This window comes from Ursus americanus, chromosome 29 (assembly GCF_024610735.1).
Source record: "Ursus americanus isolate L20-20 chromosome 29, mUrsAme1.1.p, whole genome shotgun sequence".
Lineage (NCBI taxonomy): Eukaryota > Metazoa > Chordata > Mammalia > Carnivora > Ursidae > Ursus > Ursus americanus.
Genome location: NC_142155.1, coordinates 8,439,070 through 8,460,985, shown reverse-complemented (window position 1 = coordinate 8,460,985; position 21,916 = coordinate 8,439,070). Strand labels below are relative to the sequence as shown.

General features: G+C 39.1%; 1 protein-coding gene across 5 annotated transcripts in view; it reads right to left on the bottom strand.

Moving 5' to 3' along the window:
• FILIP1 (filamin A interacting protein 1) overlaps positions 1-21,916 on the bottom strand; it is a 203,374-nt gene that overhangs the window by 81,477 nt on the left and 99,981 nt on the right. For all 5 annotated transcript variants that reach the window (XR_015722245.1, XM_087856943.1, XM_087856944.1 and 2 more), the window contains exon 2: positions 20,905-21,186. Coding sequence is in view for 4 of the 5 variants with exons in the window: in XM_087856943.1 (XP_087713069.1) it covers positions 20,905-21,180 (276 nt within the window). In the remaining variant the exon portion in view is untranslated. The remainder of the gene's footprint in view (positions 1-20,904; positions 21,187-21,916) is intronic.

Here is a 21,916-nt window from a genome sequence, read left to right as displayed (position 1 = left end):
TCAGAACACAAATGTACAGTCTAACTCTGGAGCCGGTGATCTTTTTTTTTTTTAATTTAATTTAATTTATTTATTTGACAGAGAGAGAGAGACAGCCAACGAACGAGAGAGGGAACCCAAGCAGGGGGAGTGGGAGAGGAAGAAGCAGGCTCCCAGCAGAGGAGCCCGATGTGGGGCTTGATCCCAGAACACCGGGATCACACCCTGAGCCGAAGGCAGACGCTTAACAACTGAGCCACCCAGGTGCCCCTGGAGCTGGTGATCTTAATATGATACTTTATGAATTCTCCATAGATATCTATCTATCAATATAGAATCTCTCTAGTTTAGATCAAATTCTAATACCAAGTAAAAAAATTCCAAGTGAAAGATAATTGTGTTAGACCAGAATTCTGTGTTGAATTTGTATAGAAATTACATAAAAGCTTTACCAAATATCTCTTTGATTTGTCTTCCTCCCTTCTTTAGCTGAAAGTTGAAGAGCCTGCCTACCACTTCTCTTTCCACGGGCACCAGCATACACCATAGACGGAGTAGTTAGGTATCACCCTCCCCCTTCCCTCCCTCCTCCCTTTCTTTTTCCATCTACTTATTCATTTATTCATGTGTAAAGTTGTTATTCTGTTATTTGTTGTGATGGATCCTGCATGAATAGGACCTAATCCCATGCTTGCATGACTTCATACTAAAGTAGGAATGAGATTTGGGATGGTGATTCCTATAACTAATTGTTCATCCAGAACCTTTTGGAAGGAAGGATGGGAGGAACGTTCTAGAGCCTCAGATAGCATAGGGAAGTCACAAGGAAAGAGTAATTTTAATTCCAAGTTTTTGACCAACCTAAATGATTCCAAGCCATAGCAGGACTTTTGATTCATAGAATCATAGGAATTTAGAGTAGGAAAGAGCTTTAACCCCATGATTTATAGCTAAGGAAACAGGTTCAGAGTAGCCAGTGATTTCCCCAAGGGGTGCAACTAATTGGTTGTTGATTATATATTAGAACCCAGGTCTCCTGATTCTCAGACCAGAGATCCCTCCATCATACTAAATCACTAATAATTACATTGCAACAATCTCAAGTAGGAGTTAATTCATATGCTAATTAATTTGTTTTAAAAATGTGAAACAAGCAATTTTTTTGAGAGGTCATTTTTTAAAATAAGCATTTGAATGTCATGGAGCACACTTGAAGGAATCCTGGCATGCTATAAAATCAATGGCCCAAAAAAGTCACTGACATTTCACTGAAATTTGACTTTATATTCAAATACATTATTTGTCCATTAGCGATAAGAATGTGCTTACTGAGCTCAGAATAGTTGATTCAATATTTTTACCTTAATTTTCAGGTCAGTGCACACGTAAAGTATTATTTATAGCATACTTTCTTCCCATGTGCATTTCTCATAGTCAACCAATTTTCTTATAGTCTTCCTGAGGGAAAATGTTAGAAAAACTTAATTTTATTATAAGCTTATCAACAACTACTACCAATAACCACTCATCATTCAAAGTTGGGAGCACTCTGGTTAAACATGTTACATATCATGGTCTTATGACTTGCAGTCCCCCTCTTGGGAATTTTTTTTCATTCCTAAGCCTAAGCCTGAGCTTTATCTGACAATCTGACATTGATTCTGATGTTTAAAAATCTATGCCTTACTAGCTTGTATAATGTTCTCCATGCATCAGCTTTTTCATAATAAATGACCAAGAACAACTGGCCAAGATTCATTTCAATAGCTGGGAACTTTCAGGGAAAGTATTTTCTTGATTATGACAGAGTCAAAATGTTTCATGGTCCCCCTAGTTTATTTCAAACTCCTGCTGCTTCTTTGTAGTTACCAAGTTGCCAAACCTTTTTGTTTCAGACAATTGATAAGCACTGACCTCTACTGAGTTTTTGTGGTTAGGAACCTTATCTGAGCTGTCATTACCATGCTTCATCATCCACAAGCCAATGGTCAGATAAAAGCATGGCAGAGATGACTAAACAGAAGAGGCAGGTGGATGAGATCAGACAACCAGTGCTGCCAGATTTCTCAAGGCTGAACTCATTATTTCACATTCAGCCATGGCCACTTTTAAATGATATTATGAGAATGTCCCTAAATTTCCTTCCCATTTCTCCATGACCTTCAAGGCCAACAAGCAAGTAGTCTGAATGCCCTCTTTCTGCAGCCATTCTTCAACATGCTTAATGCCAAGAGCTAATTTAGCCAGACACCATGGAGCTGCAATGATAGGGCTTCACTCCAGCTGAAGTTCTAGTGGTAACCTCACAGATGGTGTCATATTCATGGAGATCAGTTCTGAAGGCTTACACCCCAAGATGACTTAACCACAGCAAAACCATCTGAAGCATCTTTTCCTGACGTGCCTGGCACTGTTTTTTCCAGCCACAACTCCCAGGGATTCACCAAAGCCATAAATAAAGAAAATAATCATGTACTTCTGATATGCAGCTGCTCAAGTGGAGGCACTCGGAACTTTAGGTACCACAAGTAAAACCCACTCCACTCAGGTTTCTGCTCTTATCATCCACTGAAACTTCTCTTATCAAAGCAAACTATGACTTCCCTGTTGCTAAATGCAGGGGTCAATTCTCGTTCCTTATTTTCCTTCATCCATCAGCAGCCTCTGATGCTTATGATCTTTCCCCACCTTGAAAAATTCTTCACTTTGACTCCAAAACACCCTACTTTGCTAATTTCCCTCCTACCTCTCTAGCAACTTATTCTCATTCTTCTTTGCTGATTCCTCCTCACCTTCCTGACCTCTGAGTGCTAGAATTCCCTGGGGCTCAGTCCTTGGACCTTTTATCTTTTCTAAATTTACCTTCTTCATGATTTCACCCAGTTTCGTGGAATTAAATACCATCTACACATAGGTGACTCCCAAATTGATAACTCGAGCTCAGACCTTTCTCTGAACTCCAGACTCATATCCAAATGCCTACTGGCTATATCTCTCTATTTGAATGTCTAAGAGCATCTCAAAAACGACGTGCAAAACTGCACTGCTGGTGTCCACCTGTCTACTCTGCTCTACCTGCAGTCTTCCCCATCTCAGTAAATGACAACCTTTGTTCTCCATTTGCTGGGCCAAAGAACCTCGGAAACAGCCTTAGATAATCTCTCACAGAATCCACATTCAACCTGCCATCAAATACTATCTCCTCTCCTACAAAATTTGTACAGAATCTGGGCACTTTTCACCAAACCACTGTTACCACACTAGTCCAAGCCACCATCAGCTCTAGGTTGGATAAAGCTTTTAGTTAGGTGCCTGTTTCTGATGGTTCACATCAACTCAGAAGCAAAGAAGTAAATGAAGAACTGCTGAAAAAGGAAAGGATCTCTGCATTTCCTCTATACACTCAGTCGTTATCAAGACAACTAAAACTAAAACTGTGTTGGAGTTCATAGGAGTGGAATTAAAAATATATATATTATGATATTTTTAAATGTTAGATAGTCATTCTGCAAATATTTGTTAAGTACCTAATATAGAGAGATTCTGATTACCATGAACAATGAAAAATATCCAAAAGAAAAAAAATCTTTAAAAAAAAAAGAAAGAAAGAAAATCACAACCTGATTTTTAAATTCCTTTAAAGATCCTCTGATTATAAAGCCATCTTTTTAAAATAAGAATAGCTGGGGAAATTCAGAAACAGCGTAATGAGAGAAGACAGGTCCTTCCACACATGAAAACATACTATAGTGCTAAAGTAATTAGAACAGTGTGGTACTAGTGCATGAAATAGTCAGAGAAATCTATGTACTGAACTATAACACAGAAATAGATTTAAATATTATATTATAGAATAAAAGTGACTTTTCAAATCACAGGGGGAAAAGTGAAAAATCAATTAATGGCTACTTACCTATTATTTCTCAGTTGTAGAATCGTTTATCTTTACTCTGTGATCCTGAGTCTGGAACTCTGCAAATTGCATTTCCTAGACTCCTGTGCTTGCTGCTTCCTATTGGGCTCTGCCAATAGGAGTCACTAGACAGATATTAAAAGGTGGAAAGGAGAGAATGGGGGAGTGCCTTTCTGTTTTGTCCTGTTTCTCTGACAGTGCTGTTCTGGTTCCAGCTTCTTCAGACCTTCCAGATCTAGCCCATCAAGCTCTCTCTCCTCAGAATGGTCCCTCCCCTGAACTCCTAAGTTCTAGTAATTCTACCTCTTCCTTTGTTTCCCCAGCTCTAGAGGCAGGAGTTATTGTCTGGTTACCTCAGCATTCTCTTTGTACTCTTTCTATTTTCTAGCATCTGTATCACCAAACCCCTTTATTAACTCCTTTCTGTTTGAAATATCTAGAGTGGTTTCTGTGTTCTGAACCCCAATGGATACAACAACCATCTACAAAAAAAGCAAAGTGACTCACTCACCTTAAACAAAGATGAATTCTAGATGGGTAAAATAATGGGAAAACTGGACAGAAAAAAAAAAAAAAGAACTGGAAGAAAATTTGAAGGAAAGTTTTCATAATCTAGAAGTGGGAAGAGCTTTCTAAATTTGACCCAAATCAGAAGCCATAAAAGAAAAGATTGATGTCTGACTAATAATAGTAATAAGAAATTCTGCATAGCAAGAAATGCCAAAAGCAAAGTCAAAATAAAAATAGTGAGATGGAAAAAATATTTCACTTATAACTCATATCACAGACAAAAAACTGATTTCTTTACTATACAAAGAGCTCTTACTAATCAATAAAAGACCAACAATACAATAGCAAAAACAGGCAAAGGACAGAAGCAGTCTAGTCACAGAAAAACAAATACAAATATCTCTAAAAACATTTGAAAAAATACTCAACCTTAATCAGAAGAGAAATGTAATTTAAAAGTACAAGAAGATACTCATTTCACCTACTGGATTGTCAAAGGAATTAAAACGCCAGATTGGCGATATGATAGTATACTGTGTTGGCAAAAATGTAAGAAAACACACCTAGGCAATTTAACAAAATCTACCACAAACATATATATCCTTTGACTTAGCAGTTCCACTGCTGGGTAGTGTGACCAAGAGGAATAGTCTTACATGTGTGATGAGATGTATGTATAATGTATCCATGCAGCATTGATTGTGAAAGCAAAAGACTGGGTACAGTTTAAATCCCATCAACAGGGGACTGCACCAAGGCACACTCAATTACCATAACCTCTGCAGGCATTAAAAAGAATGTAAAATCTCTGTATGTTCTAATAGGGTAAGATTTCCGAGGCATATATGATGTCTGAAAAGGGCCAATTGCAGAACAGTGTACAAAATATGTTCTGTTTGTGTAAAAAACAAAAGAAAAATATACATACTTGCATACATTATGCCTTTTTTTTTTAGTTCTTCAACCATATATATGAATCAATTATTCAAATTTCTGGGTGGCTCAGTTGATTAAGCATCTGCCTTTGGCTCAGGGTCCTGGGATCAAGCCTCATGTCAGGATTCCCACTCAGTGGGGAGTCTGATTCTCCCTCTGCCCTTCCCCCCTGCTTGTGCTCTCTCTCTCTCTCAAATAAATAAAAAGAAAACTTTTAAAAAAATATTCAAATTTCTAAATAAAATATTTTAAGTTAACTAGACTTATTGTGATCATTGTTTTATAATATATATGAATATCAAATCATTATTTTGTACACCTGAAATTAAATTATACCTCAACAAAAAGGGAAAGATAATACAATTGTTTTAAACCCCACACAAAATATTTTTAACATAAAAATTTTTTAAGTATATAAACTTTACCCCTAGAAGTATTTATGTTTGGCCTGATTTTTGGATTTACTAAATCAGAGAATGACTCCATCCATACAGTTGTCTTATAATTACAACATGATTCCCGAACGTGTAATTACAATAAGACTCCACCACCTTGGAAGCGATACTAGAATGACACTCTATCAAAATATAAAAATCTCTGAACACCTGGACAGACGGAAGTCCTCTCCCATAAAGTCCTTGAAAAAAACACGTGAGCAAGTTATAACAAGTAATGGAATAAGCTTTTAACCATTAGCCTAACAGTAGGTATTCGTATGGAGAATTGCTTTCCTTGCCTAGAGACCTTCACTTGATGTAGAAACAACATTTAAAAATAAAGTAGGACAAAAATCAATAAATAAAATCAATGCACTGCTCCCATCAGCCAACCTGGAACCCATGAAATACAAGTGCCTTTCCTTTCCAATCATTTTCATAATACATAATGAAAGAGAAGAGCCACCAATAAGAAGAGGCTCTCAACACTATTTTAACACAGGAAATGTTCACGGGACAGCAGACACGTCAGTATGGCAGGACCACAGATGGAGGGAATGCAGTGAAAGATGAGGCTGGAATGGTGAGCAGCCGCCAGTCCAGGAAAGCCTCTCTGAGCAATAGGGAGCCTCTGAGGGTTTGAAGCAGAGGAAAAACTTGATTGATTTGCATTTTCAAAAGCAGACTCTGGCTGTGATATGGAGAATGATGGGTGACAAGACCACAGGAAGGGAATATCAGTTAGGGGGCTCTGGCCATAAACCATGTGAAAAGTCGTAAGGAAGCCCGAAGTGAAGCAAAGACGGTGGAGATCGTCTCTCCAGTTATTTGAGGTCAGGGACCCCACAGCTTATTCTTTTCCCTTGCATTCCCTCCACTACCTATCTGTCATTCTGTAATCGCCTGTCCACGATCTCTTTGTCAACTGAATCAACTCTCATGTGGTGGTAGATAATCAGTAGGAATGACCGGATTGTTGCTCCAGTGGTTGCTGCAGGTAGACGACAGTGTGATATCTGTGAAGATCGTTGCACACGACAGTGAGACTCACGGGGAAATGGGATCTTGCAGCTCCCTGCATCTTGTCTCACAGGTGAAGGAGGGAAATAGCTCTTCCCTCTATCCCTCCCCACTTAAGCAATTATAGCTCTAGAGAAAAAGAAAGGAAGTGCCGTGTTCAGAGTTTCCCGTGTACAACTCTTCAGTGGCCCCAGAAACGTCTCCCAGTCAGGATGTGTATGTTTTTTTTCAGGAGAGGTCTTTGCCCAGGTATTTTGCAGTCAGCATACCTGGCACTTCAAGCTGACATGTTACAACACAATCACCTATAAATGAGTCATGTCAGATATTGCAAAGAAAACAACCACTCAGGGCCCAAGCTCTGTATGCAACAGTGCACTCAAATGACTGTCCTTTGTAAACGCAAAGCCAGGAACTTACATTCCATTAAAGAAAAAAAGGGTATGTGCATTTTGATTGTTTCAGAACGTAGTTCACCTTCTTCATTGCTTTGAGATTAAGAAAGAAAATTTGTTAATTACAAAAAGTATATATACAGCCAAATACACACACACATATAATATATATCACATATAATATCTATTTATATCATATATACAATTTTTCCCACTAGTTTAAGATGGCAGGTACTATAATATGCCATCTCAGGGCAGATTCATTTAAGGTTCAAAAACAGTAACACCACTATTCAAGAGACACTCACTCTCATTGGTACAAGTTGGTTTTGAGTCCATCAGACCATATTCTACATTTGCTTAGGAACATCCAAACCCTTGGTTTATTGCTGGTTTTCCTCACAAATTAGCTATTCCCCACAGAGCCATGAACTTGCAAATGTGCTTTTATTATTACAACTTTAAAAAGGCAGGGGTAGAGCAGAGTCTGCTAAAATTTGTGCACATTGTTTCTTGTTTCCTTTCAGACCCTTGATCAGGAAATGTTTAACCTGGGAGTAAGTATTGTTAGAGATTAATGGCTGCTGTTCGGGAAAGTCGATACAAGTCCTTTCCTGCCAATACAAACTTATACATTGTCGAAGCACAAGACGGTGCCCACAGATAGGATTACATGTTAGCTGAAAAAAAACCAAGTGACGATGCACTTCTTGAATCAGTTTATACCCTTTCTTTTGATTATGCGCTAATATCACAGGGAAATGATTTCAAAATTTTTCATCAGCATCCTGCTTTCTCTTTTAAATACAGACGGTTTAGATAAAAGTATTTTTCTGTTGACAGTTGTATGATATGAGTCTCTTTGAGCCTGTCATGTGTTTCGAGGTTAGTCTATGACTGGTTGACATGATGCTTATGAAGTCAGATTTCAAATCCCACTGGGCCAATTAGCTTTGCAAAGAAAATATTTCACACCATGTCTGCACTCTTAACCTCACCTGGCAAACCCAAGGATGCCACAGGTCACAAGAGGTTCAGAACAAACCCTTCATTACCACTGTACATGGAAAGGTCTCCCGAGGATCACTGGGGCCAAAATAAGGGAAGATCATGAGGCAGTGCTGAAAAAAGGACCATTCTTTATCTACTAAGTCTTTGCCCAGTGACTTTCTGGAGTGTCCCTGGAACTGCTCAGAAGAGAGAAGGGAATTTAAAAAAAAAAAAAAAAAAAGGTAAAGCCTAGTCTGGGAATTTGTAAACAATGCCAAGTCGCTAGCAGTTATAACTAGTGCTTGTGCAGAAATATCTCAGTAATTTGGACACCATCAATTTAAATTCACCATGGTCTAGTTATGTAATTCTGAATTTTACTCTTAAAAGCATTTAATAAGGGGCTCTGAGGTGGCTCAGTCAGTTAAGCATCTGCCTTCGGCTCAGGTCATGATCTCGGGGTCCTGGGATCAAGCCTCACATTGGGCTCCCTGCTCTGCGGGGAGCCTGCTTCTCCCTCTGCCACTCCCCCTGCTCATGCTCTCTCTCTCTCTCAAATAAATAAATAAAATCTTTTTAAAAATTTAATAATTATAAAAAATGTTTTAAGCAACTTAACAGTATTAAATCAGAAAAATAAACCTAGGGGCTTATTGAGTGGCTCAGTGGGTTAAGCAGCCGACTCTTGATTTCGGCACTGGTGGTAATCTCAGGGTCCTGGGATAGAGCCCCAAGTCGGGCTCTGCACTCAGCAGGGAGTCTGCTTGAGGATTTTCTCTCCCTTTGTCCCTCTCCCGCACCCATACTCTCTCTCTCTAAAATAAATAATCTTTAAAAAAATAAAAAAGAATAATATACCTAACTTTTTTCTCTTTAAAGATTTTATATATTTGTTTGAGAGAGAGAGAGCACAAGCAGAGGGAGTGGCAGAGAAACAGGGAGAAGCAGGCTCCCCGCTGAGCAGGGAGCCCCATGCAGGACTCTATCCCAGGGCCCCGGGATCATGACCTGAGCTGAAAGCAGATGCTTAGCCGACTGGGCCACCCAGGCTCCCCAATACACCCAACTTAAAGTGAAGATTTTACTTTGCTTTTCACTGTTTTCAATCACCCATTAAGCAATGGCATTGGCATTGGTCACAACTGGACTCATTACAAGTGATTCTATGGTTCAGTTTGTTATAATCCTACTGAGAAGCATGAAAGAAAGCAAGATGCAAGCAAGGAGATGAGGCAATCTACTAAAAAAGAACCGAACCATCAACTCATGATTTAGAGAACAAAAAAATTATCCCAAGTTGTAAATTTCAAAATTTTTTGCTTTGTACGGAAAAAGTTCTGTTGGCAAATAATAGATGTTTCTTCTCCTTATCTGTGGGCTAGGTTTCTCTTGCCAGCGAGTTTGTGCTTCCATTTTAATTACAAAAACAATAGCACCTATTAGTTTTCTGGCAGATGATAGGCACTGGCTTTGGAGTCAGTACATCTTACTAAGGCATCCTTGGGGGAGTTCACTCAACCCCTCGAAGCTTCCAGTTACTCATCTAAGTTTTAGGGCTACTGTGGTCAGTCAATAAAATAATGAAGATGCCGCTCCAGAGTTCTCAGCCCAGGAAGGACGCATGGGCAATATAGACACACTGGTTTTCTTTTGCCATGTATTTGGTTTTTTAAAATTATTATTATTTTTTATTATTTTTTATTTTATTAAAAAGATTTTATTTGAGAGATAGAAAGCGAGAGAGATCACAGAGAGAGAGGGAGAAGCAGACTCGCCACTGACTGAGCAGAGAGCCGGATGCGGGACTCGATCCCAGGATGCTGAGATCATGACCTGAGCCGAAGGCAGCCGCTTAACTGACTGAGCCACCCAGGCGCCCCTGTTCTGTTTTGTTTTGTTTTTAACTTGGTATTATGGTAAAGTCCTACACATATACCAAAATGAACACACGAGTATAACGAACCACCCATCTATCTCCTCACATACTTTTTGCGGGGGGAGGACAGGCTAGAAATTTTAAAGGAAATTCCAGACATCTCATCATTTCACCCAACAATAAAGAGATTATGATCACAGCGTCTTCAGGGTAGGGTACAACCTGATTCCTGGTTGAGGGGTAGTTCTGCCACTAATATTGGCCTAACATATCCGATAAGAAAATACATAAACTGATGCAGGGAGTAAAGTACCACGACAGGTAGAAAACAAAATCAAAATTTTCACTGTCACCTGATATTTCTTTGGAATAGCCTCACTCTTGGTCACTATGGTGAAGACCAGGTTCTATTTTAAAAGTGCAATACTTTTAGAAAAAATTAAAATGGCATTCCACTTTTTGTTTCATTAAAAAAAATTTCATATTAACCAAATGGAACTACAAAGTAATTTCCAAAAAGCACCTATCAAGTGCTTCATAGATAAAGCCTGTCCTCTAGGAATTTGTAGTATAAAATAATTCTTGAAAAACAGACAAGATTTGGAGAAGTTTTGTTAAAAATAGTCAAACAATATAGAAAATGATGGAGATAAATTTGCCTCTGTAAGAATATAGGTACCAGAATAGGGCAGAGGGAGAGAAGAGTAGTAGGTATATAGTCAGAAGATTTTTAAAAAGGGGTCCTGAATATTTCATGTCCAGATTCCCTGGGGGACAGAGACCTAGCTGATAATAATTCCCTGTCTAAAGAGCCCAGGAGCTTTGATTAGTCTTGCTTCTTTTATGTGAAAAGTTTCCAAGCCCCTACAAGCTGGAGATAAAGAGCATAGGAGAGATAGTAGGGAGAGGAGGAAGGAAGACTGGAGATGGGAGGGGGAAAAGTAAGGAGTGTGCAGCTTAGTCTGGGAAAGGGGTAGGATCAAGTCAACAGAACTGGCCTTGATAAAAAAGGATACTTCTCTCTTAGTGAGGGGGAAGGGGGAGAAACAGAAGGCAAGTAATGGAAACTTTTGGAATGCAGAAAGGTTGAGAAGACCTTACTCTCCTAAGTAAAATAGAAGATCAAACTATCCATGGGGGATAAAGGGAATAAGGATAGGACGGGGATTATGAGAGAAGTCTAACATCGATAAACCTGTTTAAGTGTTTCCCTCCAAAAATAAAACAAAACTAAACAAAAGTCTTCCCCGCCCCCTACTACTCCCTCAGATCCAACCCTGCCATCATTCTCTATCCACAAACTTCTGAAGAGTAAAGTTTACCCAAGCACTCCTGGACATTAGCAATCTGATCTCAATACTCACCGTTCCTTTGAAAATGTACCTTTTAAATGCCAGCTCGATAAATAGCCTGTTCTCAGTTTTCATCCTCCAGCTTTTTAGCAACACTGAGAACTATAAATGTCTTCTTCCTGAGAGTCTCTCCTCTCCATGATACATCGTGGTTCTCATCTGCCTTCCTTTCTCTTTACCCATGTCCTGTACTCCTCTTTGGCCAGTTCTTTTCTTTCTTCCCACCCTTAAAGCAGGATGTTCTCTAAGGGTCTGTCTGTGGACTTGACTTTTTTCTTTTATTCTGTATCCCTACAGTCTCCTCAGATGAGCGCCATGTTTGTTTCTCTATATCCGTGCTGTTGATCCAGTAGCCCCTAGCCACATGTAGCTATTTAAATTTAAATTATTATTAAATATAATTTAAAATTCATTTCCTCAGCTATGTTAGCCATATTTCAAATGCTCACAAGCCACATGTGGCTAGTGGCTACTATACAGGACAATGCAGATAGAGAACATTTCCTTCTTTATAGAATGTTCCTTTGGAGACCACAGGTGAAGATCTTACCTCAGCTAGATCTTACCTCTCCCCTGAGGTAAGATCTTCCACCCCAGCAGTATTCTACGTGACAATTCCCCTAGAAGTCCTTCTAGAATCACAAATTATGTGATGCCTCAAATCCTACTCCATTTAACACATATTTCTCATAATAGCTTTCTATATAAGCCCTAATTTTACTTTAAAAAGGCTCCATGTAATAAGACCACATGCCCAAATAATTAGGAAATATTTACATAAGTCAATTGGATATTTAGGTATAGTTTTGCCCACTAAAGTAATAGAGATCATCTTCATTAAGAAAAATATAAACTACAGCCATGTAGGGGGGAAATCGCCATCTTCTACGTAGTACCTATATAATATTTGCCCACGTTTAGAGTGTCATAAAATAATAAATAGATTTCTTTATGGGGACTTTTCTCTATTATATATTAATATATTTTTCTACATTTCTCAATAAAACCAAGGTTTTCCCCTGTGGTGTCAATGAGTACACTCTTCTCCCTGTAAAGAAACCAACTTTCTGATTCCATTAGGAGCACTAAAAATATTCCACCTAAACAATGAAAATCAGACACCAATGCTCTTTGCCAAAAGACTGACAATACTACTGGACACATGAGATTCTGAAGGATCGTATTCAACAAAGAATCAGATCTGGTCCTGATTTTAATCAGAAAGCAACCTGTCTCTTTGCTGCCTCCTAAACTTAGCAAAGACATACCATTCTCAGCATGCTGACCATTTTGGTGGTATGAGGTTTCACTGGGCAGCCTCACTCAGGGTGACCTCAGCCTGAGATTCTAAAGATGGAGTGTATTAAGTGCAGGTGAGTCATCAATTTAAAAAGCCATACAGAGTAACTAAAAGCTTCATTCTTTAGAAGTACAGAGATTCCCCAGAAGGCCTTACCATGGGACAAATGGGACTCACTTAGGAAAAGAAAAGCCATCTCTAAAGAAAAAAGTGATAAATGGAACCCCTGTAGGGTAAGACTATTGTGGTTGGTTGCACTAGGTAATTCCATCTGACCTGATTATCACCATCCCCAACGGAGTTACGACAACTCCTGCTAAAGATGACAGAAAAGCAGAATCACAGTTTTGTAGTGGGATTTTAACTGTAAATATTTGGGACTATTCCTGCTATCTCTGTGTATACTGTGATACTTAAACTTTCTCTATATAGTTCAAAGGCATTAAAAAATTAATCTTATGACTGCCTCATAGGGTATATAGGTATTAAAACATTCCAAAACTACTCATCAGTTACTAACAAACTAACAATGATATGTCTAGTCCTTTTCTAGGTACGATGAGGCATATGAAAGAAGCAGAAGACACAACCCCTTCCCTCAAGTTGTTTCAGACAACAGAGATAAGTAAGTACATAAAATACTTAGGGAATGTGTGTTTATGGGATGCTATGATTTGCACTTATACTGAAAGAATGTGGGATTTCAGGACAGGAAAAAGACAAGTGTTGGGGAGCAATTATTTAGAAAAGTCTTCACAGAAGAGATAAGCCTTCAGTGGTCCCTAAAGGAAATATTGTGTGTGTGGGGGGGTGTTGGAGGAGGAATGATTAGGCAGACCCCAGATGATTTTTAGTGCAGTGAAAATACTCTATATACTGTTACAACAGTGGGTACATGTCACTATACATTTTCCAAACCCATAGAACGTATAACACCAAGAGTGAACCCTAATGTAAACTATAGACTTCGGGTGATGATGTGTCAGTGTAGGTTCCCCAACTGTAACAAATGTACCACTCTGGTGGGGGATGTTGATAATGGGAAAGGCTGTGCCTGTGTGAGGGCAGGCGAGCATATGGGAAATCTCTGTACCTTCCTCTCAATTTTGCTATGATCCTAACACTGCTCTTAAAAAATAAAGTCTCTAATAAAAAAAGAGAAAAGACATATTGACTAGTACATGAGGGAAGTACGGTTTGGAACAAGGACAAATACATGCCCTGAATCTTCCCAGAAAGCCCGAATTTTTGTCTTGTAATTACTCTCAAGGTGGGGGAAATATAAGGAAAGATAAGAAGAAGGAAAAAAAAACCCCACTGGGATGGGGATACTGTTTGAGATTGTGTGTGTGAGTGTCAGGTTGGGGAAGAATGTAGAGACTGCCTGATTGGATAGGAATGTTCATGTTAAGGAACATCAAAAATGAACAGCAATAGAGGGGGCCAGTTAGTAAATAGCTTCTCCATACCAGTCTGATCCGTGTAGATATCAGTCTGATAGGGTCTCGAGGCCTCTCATAAATTCCTAAGCAACAGAATGACATGATCGGAGAAACACTTGAGAAAAAGTAGGCTGGCAGCAACAAAGTGCTGAGATTCTGGCCCCCAACTCGCATATTTATTGTGATACAGACATGCTCTTCACTCTACATTCTGCCATCAGCCTGGGAGGTCTCAACATTCATGTGGGAGATTGAGCCACTATCCTAACTTTATCCATCCTTGATCTCATGAAATCTGATTGCCTTCGCTTCCACTCCCAGGTACATTAGTTAACACTGTACCACACAGAAAACTTAAGTGCCAATAGCCCAACTTCAAGTCCCTCCAGCACTCTCATGCCTGGGCTCCCACTGACCTGCTCATTCCTCCCTACATCTCTTCCTTGCTGGGTATTGTCTCACCGACACACACCACTTTCTTCCACTTCTGTTTTTCCACTGCATCTACTTAGACAACTGCAACCCTAGCTTCATTGCTATAAAATGTATCTCCCCATTTACACTCCAGCTTCTGAACAAATCAGTGGCACTGCAAACACATGGCTTCTGCTAGTGGAATCCTAAACTTCACCTATTAATGCTCCTATTTGTCCAGAATCACCTTCCTCTAACACTCCCCTCAGCAGTGATATGGCATGTACATAATTATCCTTAAGACCACCCCTTGGGGGGCACCTGAGCATCCCAGTTGTTTGAGCATCTGACTCTTGATTTTGGCTCAGGTCATGATTTCAGGGTCCTGGGATCAAGCCCCACGTCAGGTTCCGTGCTCAGCAGGGAGTCTGCTTGAGGATTCCCTCCCTCTCCCTCTCCCTGTGCCCCTCCCCCACTTGTGCACGTGCACGCATACCCTCTCTCAAATAAATAAATCTTTCAAAAATAAATATAAATAATAAAAACCCTCCATTGACCTGAGTTTCCCTCTAGCTACTATCCTGTCTTTCTTCTACTTTTTTAATCCACAGTTATCCAGCCAATAACATCTTTATTAGCTAAGTGTAGTAATCACAACAACCCTAGAGAGTAGGAAGTGTATGTATTATACAGACAAGGAATGAACTGAGGCCCAAAGTCAACACTAATAAGGTCAACTACTAAACCTTTTGGATTCTACATTCCCTCATAAGACTTGGCATTCACACTGTTCTAGCCTTCTCCTTTTTAATAAGCTCATGTTTTACTTAAAGCCCAAAAGTAGCAAAAGGCAACATAGTGTTTTCAAAGCAGGAGGTCAACAAATATACACTAAGGGCTTACTCTGCCAGATAAATAATTTACAGCCATGCTAAAGAAAAGGGAAATTTGGCTTCTTTAACTACAACCAAATAAACCCCCAAAATCTAATTAACTTTTACCAAAAAATAAAAATAAAAAAGATTTTCTAAATTCCTAGACTTTGAGCAGAACATGTTACTCTGTTTGTTTAACGTCACTTCTCAAACCACTGAAAATAGGTTTGAACTCACTGAAACGGCTCTGGCAAATGTTCCCCAAAACCTCCAGATCCACAAACCCAAAGAACACCCTTCAGTCATACCCAACTGAAGTTTTCTGCTGATTTGACTGACATAATCTCTCTCTTCTTCTTGACAATTTTGACTCCCTTGGCTTCTGCATCACTCCACTCTCATGGGATCCTCACTCCTTTTGACTGTTTTTATTCATCTATCTTATCTGTAGTCATATTTTTTTTTTAAAGATTTTTTATTTATTTATTAGACAGAGATAGAGACAGCCAGTGAGAGAGGGAACACAAGCAGGGGAGTGAGAGAGGAAGAAGCAGGCTCATAGTGGAGGAGCCTGATGTGGGGCTTGATCCCATAACGCCGGGATCACGCCCTGAGCCGAAGGCAGACACTTAACCGCTGTGCCACCCAGGCGCCCCTATCTGTAGTCATATTGTACACCAAATTGAGGTGTAGTTTTATCTCCAACAAATACTTCTCCACTGAAGCAAGACTATTTACTGATGAATATAACCTATACTTTTCCACCCATTCTATGTTTGAATCTGTTCCTGTTGGTCCCTACACTCATTTCTACTTGTCCAAAACCCATCGATTATTCATGGTCCAATTCTTTAGTAAAGCTTTCACTCATCTCCTGATACTTTCGTAATCCTTCCCTCCTTTGTGCTCCCATAATTTGCATTGCAAGTACCCTATAGAATATTCATTCTGCATATTCTCATTCATCCTACAAGGTCAGGAGCTCTTTCCTCATCATGACTGCTGAGGTACCCAGTGCCTAAAACCATGCTTAGCTCATAGTAGGAGCTCATCAAATTTTAGCTATGAGTATTATTATTCATCATCTTTGCATTCTTCAGACCTCTAGCACAGTAATGTTTCTTAAATATTGTGAAATCAGTTTAGAGCTAATTAATTAATGCCCTAAGAATGAATGAAATCTCTTAGTAAGAAAGAAGAGCAGGTAGAGGGCTTACCTACAGTAGGTGGTAGAGCGGTAAAGTGCAAAGTAGGCTTGGGATTCTCTCCCTCTCTCTCTGCACCCCTCCAAATAAATGGATGAATATTTTTTTAACAAAGAGAGAGAAGAAGATGGTTAGGAACTGCAAAAGGAGAGAGTAGAAGAAACTTCTAGTAATCCACAGGCATGTCGTCTATTTTTTAAGTGTCTGAAATATAACATCTTCTTCTGCCAGTCACATGGGACAAGGGTAGATTTTTCAACATGTGGATCCTGTCTCTGACTCAGCCTGACAAACACCAAAGCCAAATGGAATGGTGGTGCATTATCAAGTTGTGTTAGCTAGATTTCTTTGAGCCTCCTTTTGCACAGGTAGAAGAGAACTAACTATAAGGACAAAGGGAAAAAATGATGAAAACTTTTTAGAGGTTGGTTTTTCCAAAATGTATTCAAGTAAATCTATCAAGAGAATTTACTATATAAAATAGCTAATTTTTTTTTACATCAAGAAAAAGAATTAATTAGTATCCTGTTTTTGAATCATTTTACAAGAATAACCTTCTGCCAAGTTTTCTGTGTTATGGCTTTTTGATGTGAGTAGCATTTCCTTTGAACTTTTGTCTTTTTTAGTACAGCCAATTCAACTGGCTTCTTTAAAGTGCTATTTTTGGACAAATACAAGGGAAAATTAATTATGGTGCCCAAGTGATAGTCTGGGTATACTATTTCATTATTTTCAGTTTAGTCTGGGAAATATGTAACCAGTTTTTCACCCAGAGAGTAAAAATGTTCCAATTTATTAGAAAGTTCTTGTTATTGGAAGCGTCAATGACAGAAGAATCATAATGGAAACCATCCCAGCTACTTCCATGGAGGCAATGCTGGCCAACGATTGTGCTAAACCGACAGGTTTGCATCAGCTAAGATGTTGCTTGAAAGGTCTGAAAGATGTCTCTCTCCAAGACAAAGTTCATGACACCACTAGTTCTAGACAAGACTCCTTAAAATGCAAAAATCCCTGAGAGGGGCAACTCCATCCCTAATACATGTCCACTAAAGTTGTACTTCAAGAGTTCACTGGATACTTGGACTGGCAAGCAAAACAGCAAATTCGCAAATTTTGCAAAGAGCCAATGCTAACAATAAAGGTCATGCTGTTTTAATGTTGGCTCGACAAATACATGATTGTTTATAATGTCCAAAACCCTGGATATGGAGGTAGAGAGAATAAGAAAGATCAAAAACAAGTCTGAGAAAGAGAAAATTGACACGGAAAGCCTATGTGAACTCCCATCTCCCCCTTTTTCCCCAGGTCACTTCCAGGGTACATCTCCTACAGGCAGACTTGATCTCAGTGTATCTCCCCAATATTACAAGCCCTTTTTTCTTTGTGTCACTCTACTTCTTTTAACCAGTAGTTCCAGTCTCCCCAAGGCTAAGCTGCTACACAACTCCAAGGCACAACCCTCATAGGGTAGTGAATATGAAGTCCCCCAAAGTTGTGCAGGGCCAGCCTGTGACCATGTGGCACCCCTGCCTTCCACCTTGTTCCTCACTATCCAGATCACACCAAACTTCAAGGCTCGGGTCATACACTTCTACTGCCTGGATGTGAAAGGAACCTTCCTCAATTTCTCTAACCTAAAACATGGTTTTGGCCCTGCAGTTCACAGTAGGAGTCTACCTGAAAGAAATTCTCAATATGAAAAATAAATACAAAGGGCCTGGATCTTACCCTTGAACATCTCCAAGTGTAAATAATATAATGAGAGGGGCATTGAACTGAGATACAGGGAATTTGGATCTAGAGCAAATGTTAACTAAACTGCTATGTAACCTTGGGAAAGTCACATAATTTGTCAGAGTGTCAGTTTTACATTTGTAACATAAAGGAGGTGGATAAGACACCTCAAAGATGCTTGTCACCCCCGATATTTTATATAACCTTGAAACACTAGCTCCAGACCAAGGGTATTTGAGTCACATACAGCCACCCCATAAAGGGAGGTAATCAATGGCCTTTCAAGGTCTGGGAGACAACTCACTAAATATTCACGTGTGTCAAGCCGGTTGGCATACAGGTCTTACCTCTTGAGGCATATTCCTGCCTCTCTTCACAGCACCAGATCTTTACATAGACTTTTTTTCATATCTCTAGTCTGGCAAACCTGGCACACAACTGCCACATTTTCATCAGCCCACTCTTATTTGCTAATGCCAACTGCCTCCCACGCTTAGCTACAGCACACACACCCTCTCACGTGAGAATGCTAATAAAGGGCAGGTTTCTGCTACAAGAACATAGATCTATTGCTCTAAATATGGGAACACTCTCATTTTAAACAAACTTAATATGACACAATCTGCATTTGTACGTATATACACTTACGTGGGTGCATATAAATAAATGAGTGGATGGATGATTTGCTTTGCAAATGAATTCCCCATGAAATTTCTTAAAATACCAGGTCCTTCATTTCTCTTTTCCTTCACTGACTCCTCCACAAATATCTTACACTTTTTATTTATTTATTGCTACTCAGGAATTTATCTATTGTGTAAAGTAAGGTATCCAATATTTATAAAGTTTAACGGAGAGCAAAATGCATTTCTTTGGCACCTTCTGGCTAATTTCCTTAATGTTCTGGGTATGTGGCCTTATATTTTGCATGCCTCGGCTCTGAGACTGTATCTGGCAACACCATGAGTATAAAAGTCACATGAATCTTAAATACCTTCTAGAGTCCACCTTGATATAACAGCCTGCTGCAGATTAAAATCTGGAAGAGCCACAGGCCTCAGACAAGCCACCATGCTTGGAGAGAAGGGAGCTGATAGCATTGCTTTGTGAAAACTTCCATGACAACTGTTGTACCTTCCACACTCAGGTTAATATCTGTCAACCGAGGGCAGCTTAAAAAGTTAGACTAATATATTCTGCCTCCTTCACAATTAATGTTAATAGACAAAACATTAACCACCTTTTTGGGAGTGGTGAAGCTATTTCTAGTAGTGGTGGTACTCTGGAAAATTTCATCTTTTGCTGTGAAATGCAAATGTGATTTTTCTCAGCCCATAAATGGTAAGCTCAATCGTGTTTGCTTAAAATTTGAGTTTTGTATGTTTTCTATTTCTCTTTTCCCCAGGCGTTTCCTTATCTGTAGTCACACACAGATGAGAACAGGAACAGATCGGGCTAGCCCACCCTAGTTTAGGGTAGATTGCAAATAATATTTTTGATGCTAACAGCACCAAACAAAGGTTTCATCTCACACGATTGTTAGCTTTCCCCCAAGGCTCACGCAAGCTAAGTGCCTAACAAAAACAAAAAGGAAAACAGCAACTTCACTCTTAAATCATACTCTCCCCCCGCCAAAAAAGTTATTTTTCCCCCACTTTCAGAAACACAATTTTCCAGAGCTCAGAAACTCATAAGATTCCCAACCCCTCCTTGGACCCCTAAAAACATACACTTAAAGGAGGACCTGGTTCATGGAAGCTACAGAAGGGTGGTGAAAATGGCAGTGGAAAGAGCACTGGACTAAGACTCAGGAAGCCTCAGATGAGATCTAGAAAAACCCTTAACCCTTCTGGGCCTCAGTTTCCTCCTTATAAAATATAGATAACACCACCCACATTTTTGTTGATACCAAATGAGATAATAGACATGAAAATGCTTTGTGAAAATATTACATCTTTACAATGCAATGCTCTGCTTGTTTGTGTGCATCTCAACTCCTGTGATGATGCAGAAAATTGAAGCTGAAAGTTAAGAAAAACTGAAAAAAGAGTAAGGCTGGTTAAACAAAGCTTTCTGTATCTTTCCCTCTCTTTGTCCCTCCCTCTATCTCTTTATCTCCCTTTGCCTTCTAGAAAAAGGCAAAAGTAACCATTGATCTGAACTCTGTGCTCTAATAAGCATGAGTTTTCTATGGTTTTCAACCACAGCCAATGGCTAAATTAGATAACCTCACTGATTACTAAGCACAAGAGCCTGGGTTAAATTATTACCAAAATCATATCATGAAGAAATTTTCTGCTTCTAGAGAAACCTGAAGTTGGATTCAGCATCTGTTCTTTATTCTTTCACTCGTTCAACAAATATTTATTTGGTACAAACTTGTAGCAGGGATTTAGAGATTAATAAGAAAAACATTGCCCCTTTCCCCATGAAGTTCACAATCCCCTGAGGGAGACAGATTCACAGCTTCTCATTTTATAGCTAAGGAACTAGAGAAAAATAGTTGAGAAAATTTAATCCTACCTGCAACTCTCCTTCCATTATACTGAGTAGCTGTATAAGGTCTTCTTTAGATAACTCCAAGGATTTCTTATTTTTTCGTTCACTTTCTCCAGATGGTTTTAGGTGTCGTTTGACAGTTCCTGAGGCCATGACATCATCCTCCTTTCTATTTGATTTGTTCTTCTTTTTTGCATCTTCTGAGAGACTTTTATCATCAGCATTGCTAATGATAGAGGACTTGGGGCAGGAGATATGCCCATTGGATGAACTTTCACCACCCTGGTTTCGGGATCTCATTCCCACCTACAATACATGAGAAGAGATAAGATGTTGTTACTACCACTGAAATTATTTGTCTCACTACTTAGAAACTTTAGCAGCTTCACAACATCACCAATAAAGAAATACCAAAAGATTAGTCCCAGTTAGCTTCCTTATAACTTTAATGAAAGTCATTAAAATCTGCAGGAAAATGCTTTGATGGTCTTCAGGAAAAAGTGAAAATGTGCTTCTAACCTGATAAACATCTCAAACCAAATGATTAAGGTCAACACCAAGAGTTCTAAGTCATGGCGATGGTATGTATCTTTGACAGGATGGGAAAAAAACAGTAATTTAGCTTTGTGGCCTCCCTCCCCCAAACATTACCTGTCTAATAATGAGAAAAAACATCAGACAGACCCCAGTTGAAAGACAGTCTACTAAATTGCTGACCAGTAATCTTTAAAGCTATCAAGGTCATCAAAAACACAGAAAATCTGAAAAACCGTCACAGACAAGAGAAACCTAAGGACACATGACAACTAAATGCAATATGGCATCTTAGGTGGGATTCTGGAACAGAAAAAAGACACTATAAAGAAAAACTGAGGAAATATGAATAAAGCATGGACTTTAGTCAATAATAACGTATCAATATTGGTTGATAAATTATAACAAACGTACCATACTAATATAAGATGTTAACTATAGAGTAAACTGGGTGTGGTATATACTGGAACCCTCGGTATTATGTTTGCAATAATTCTATGAA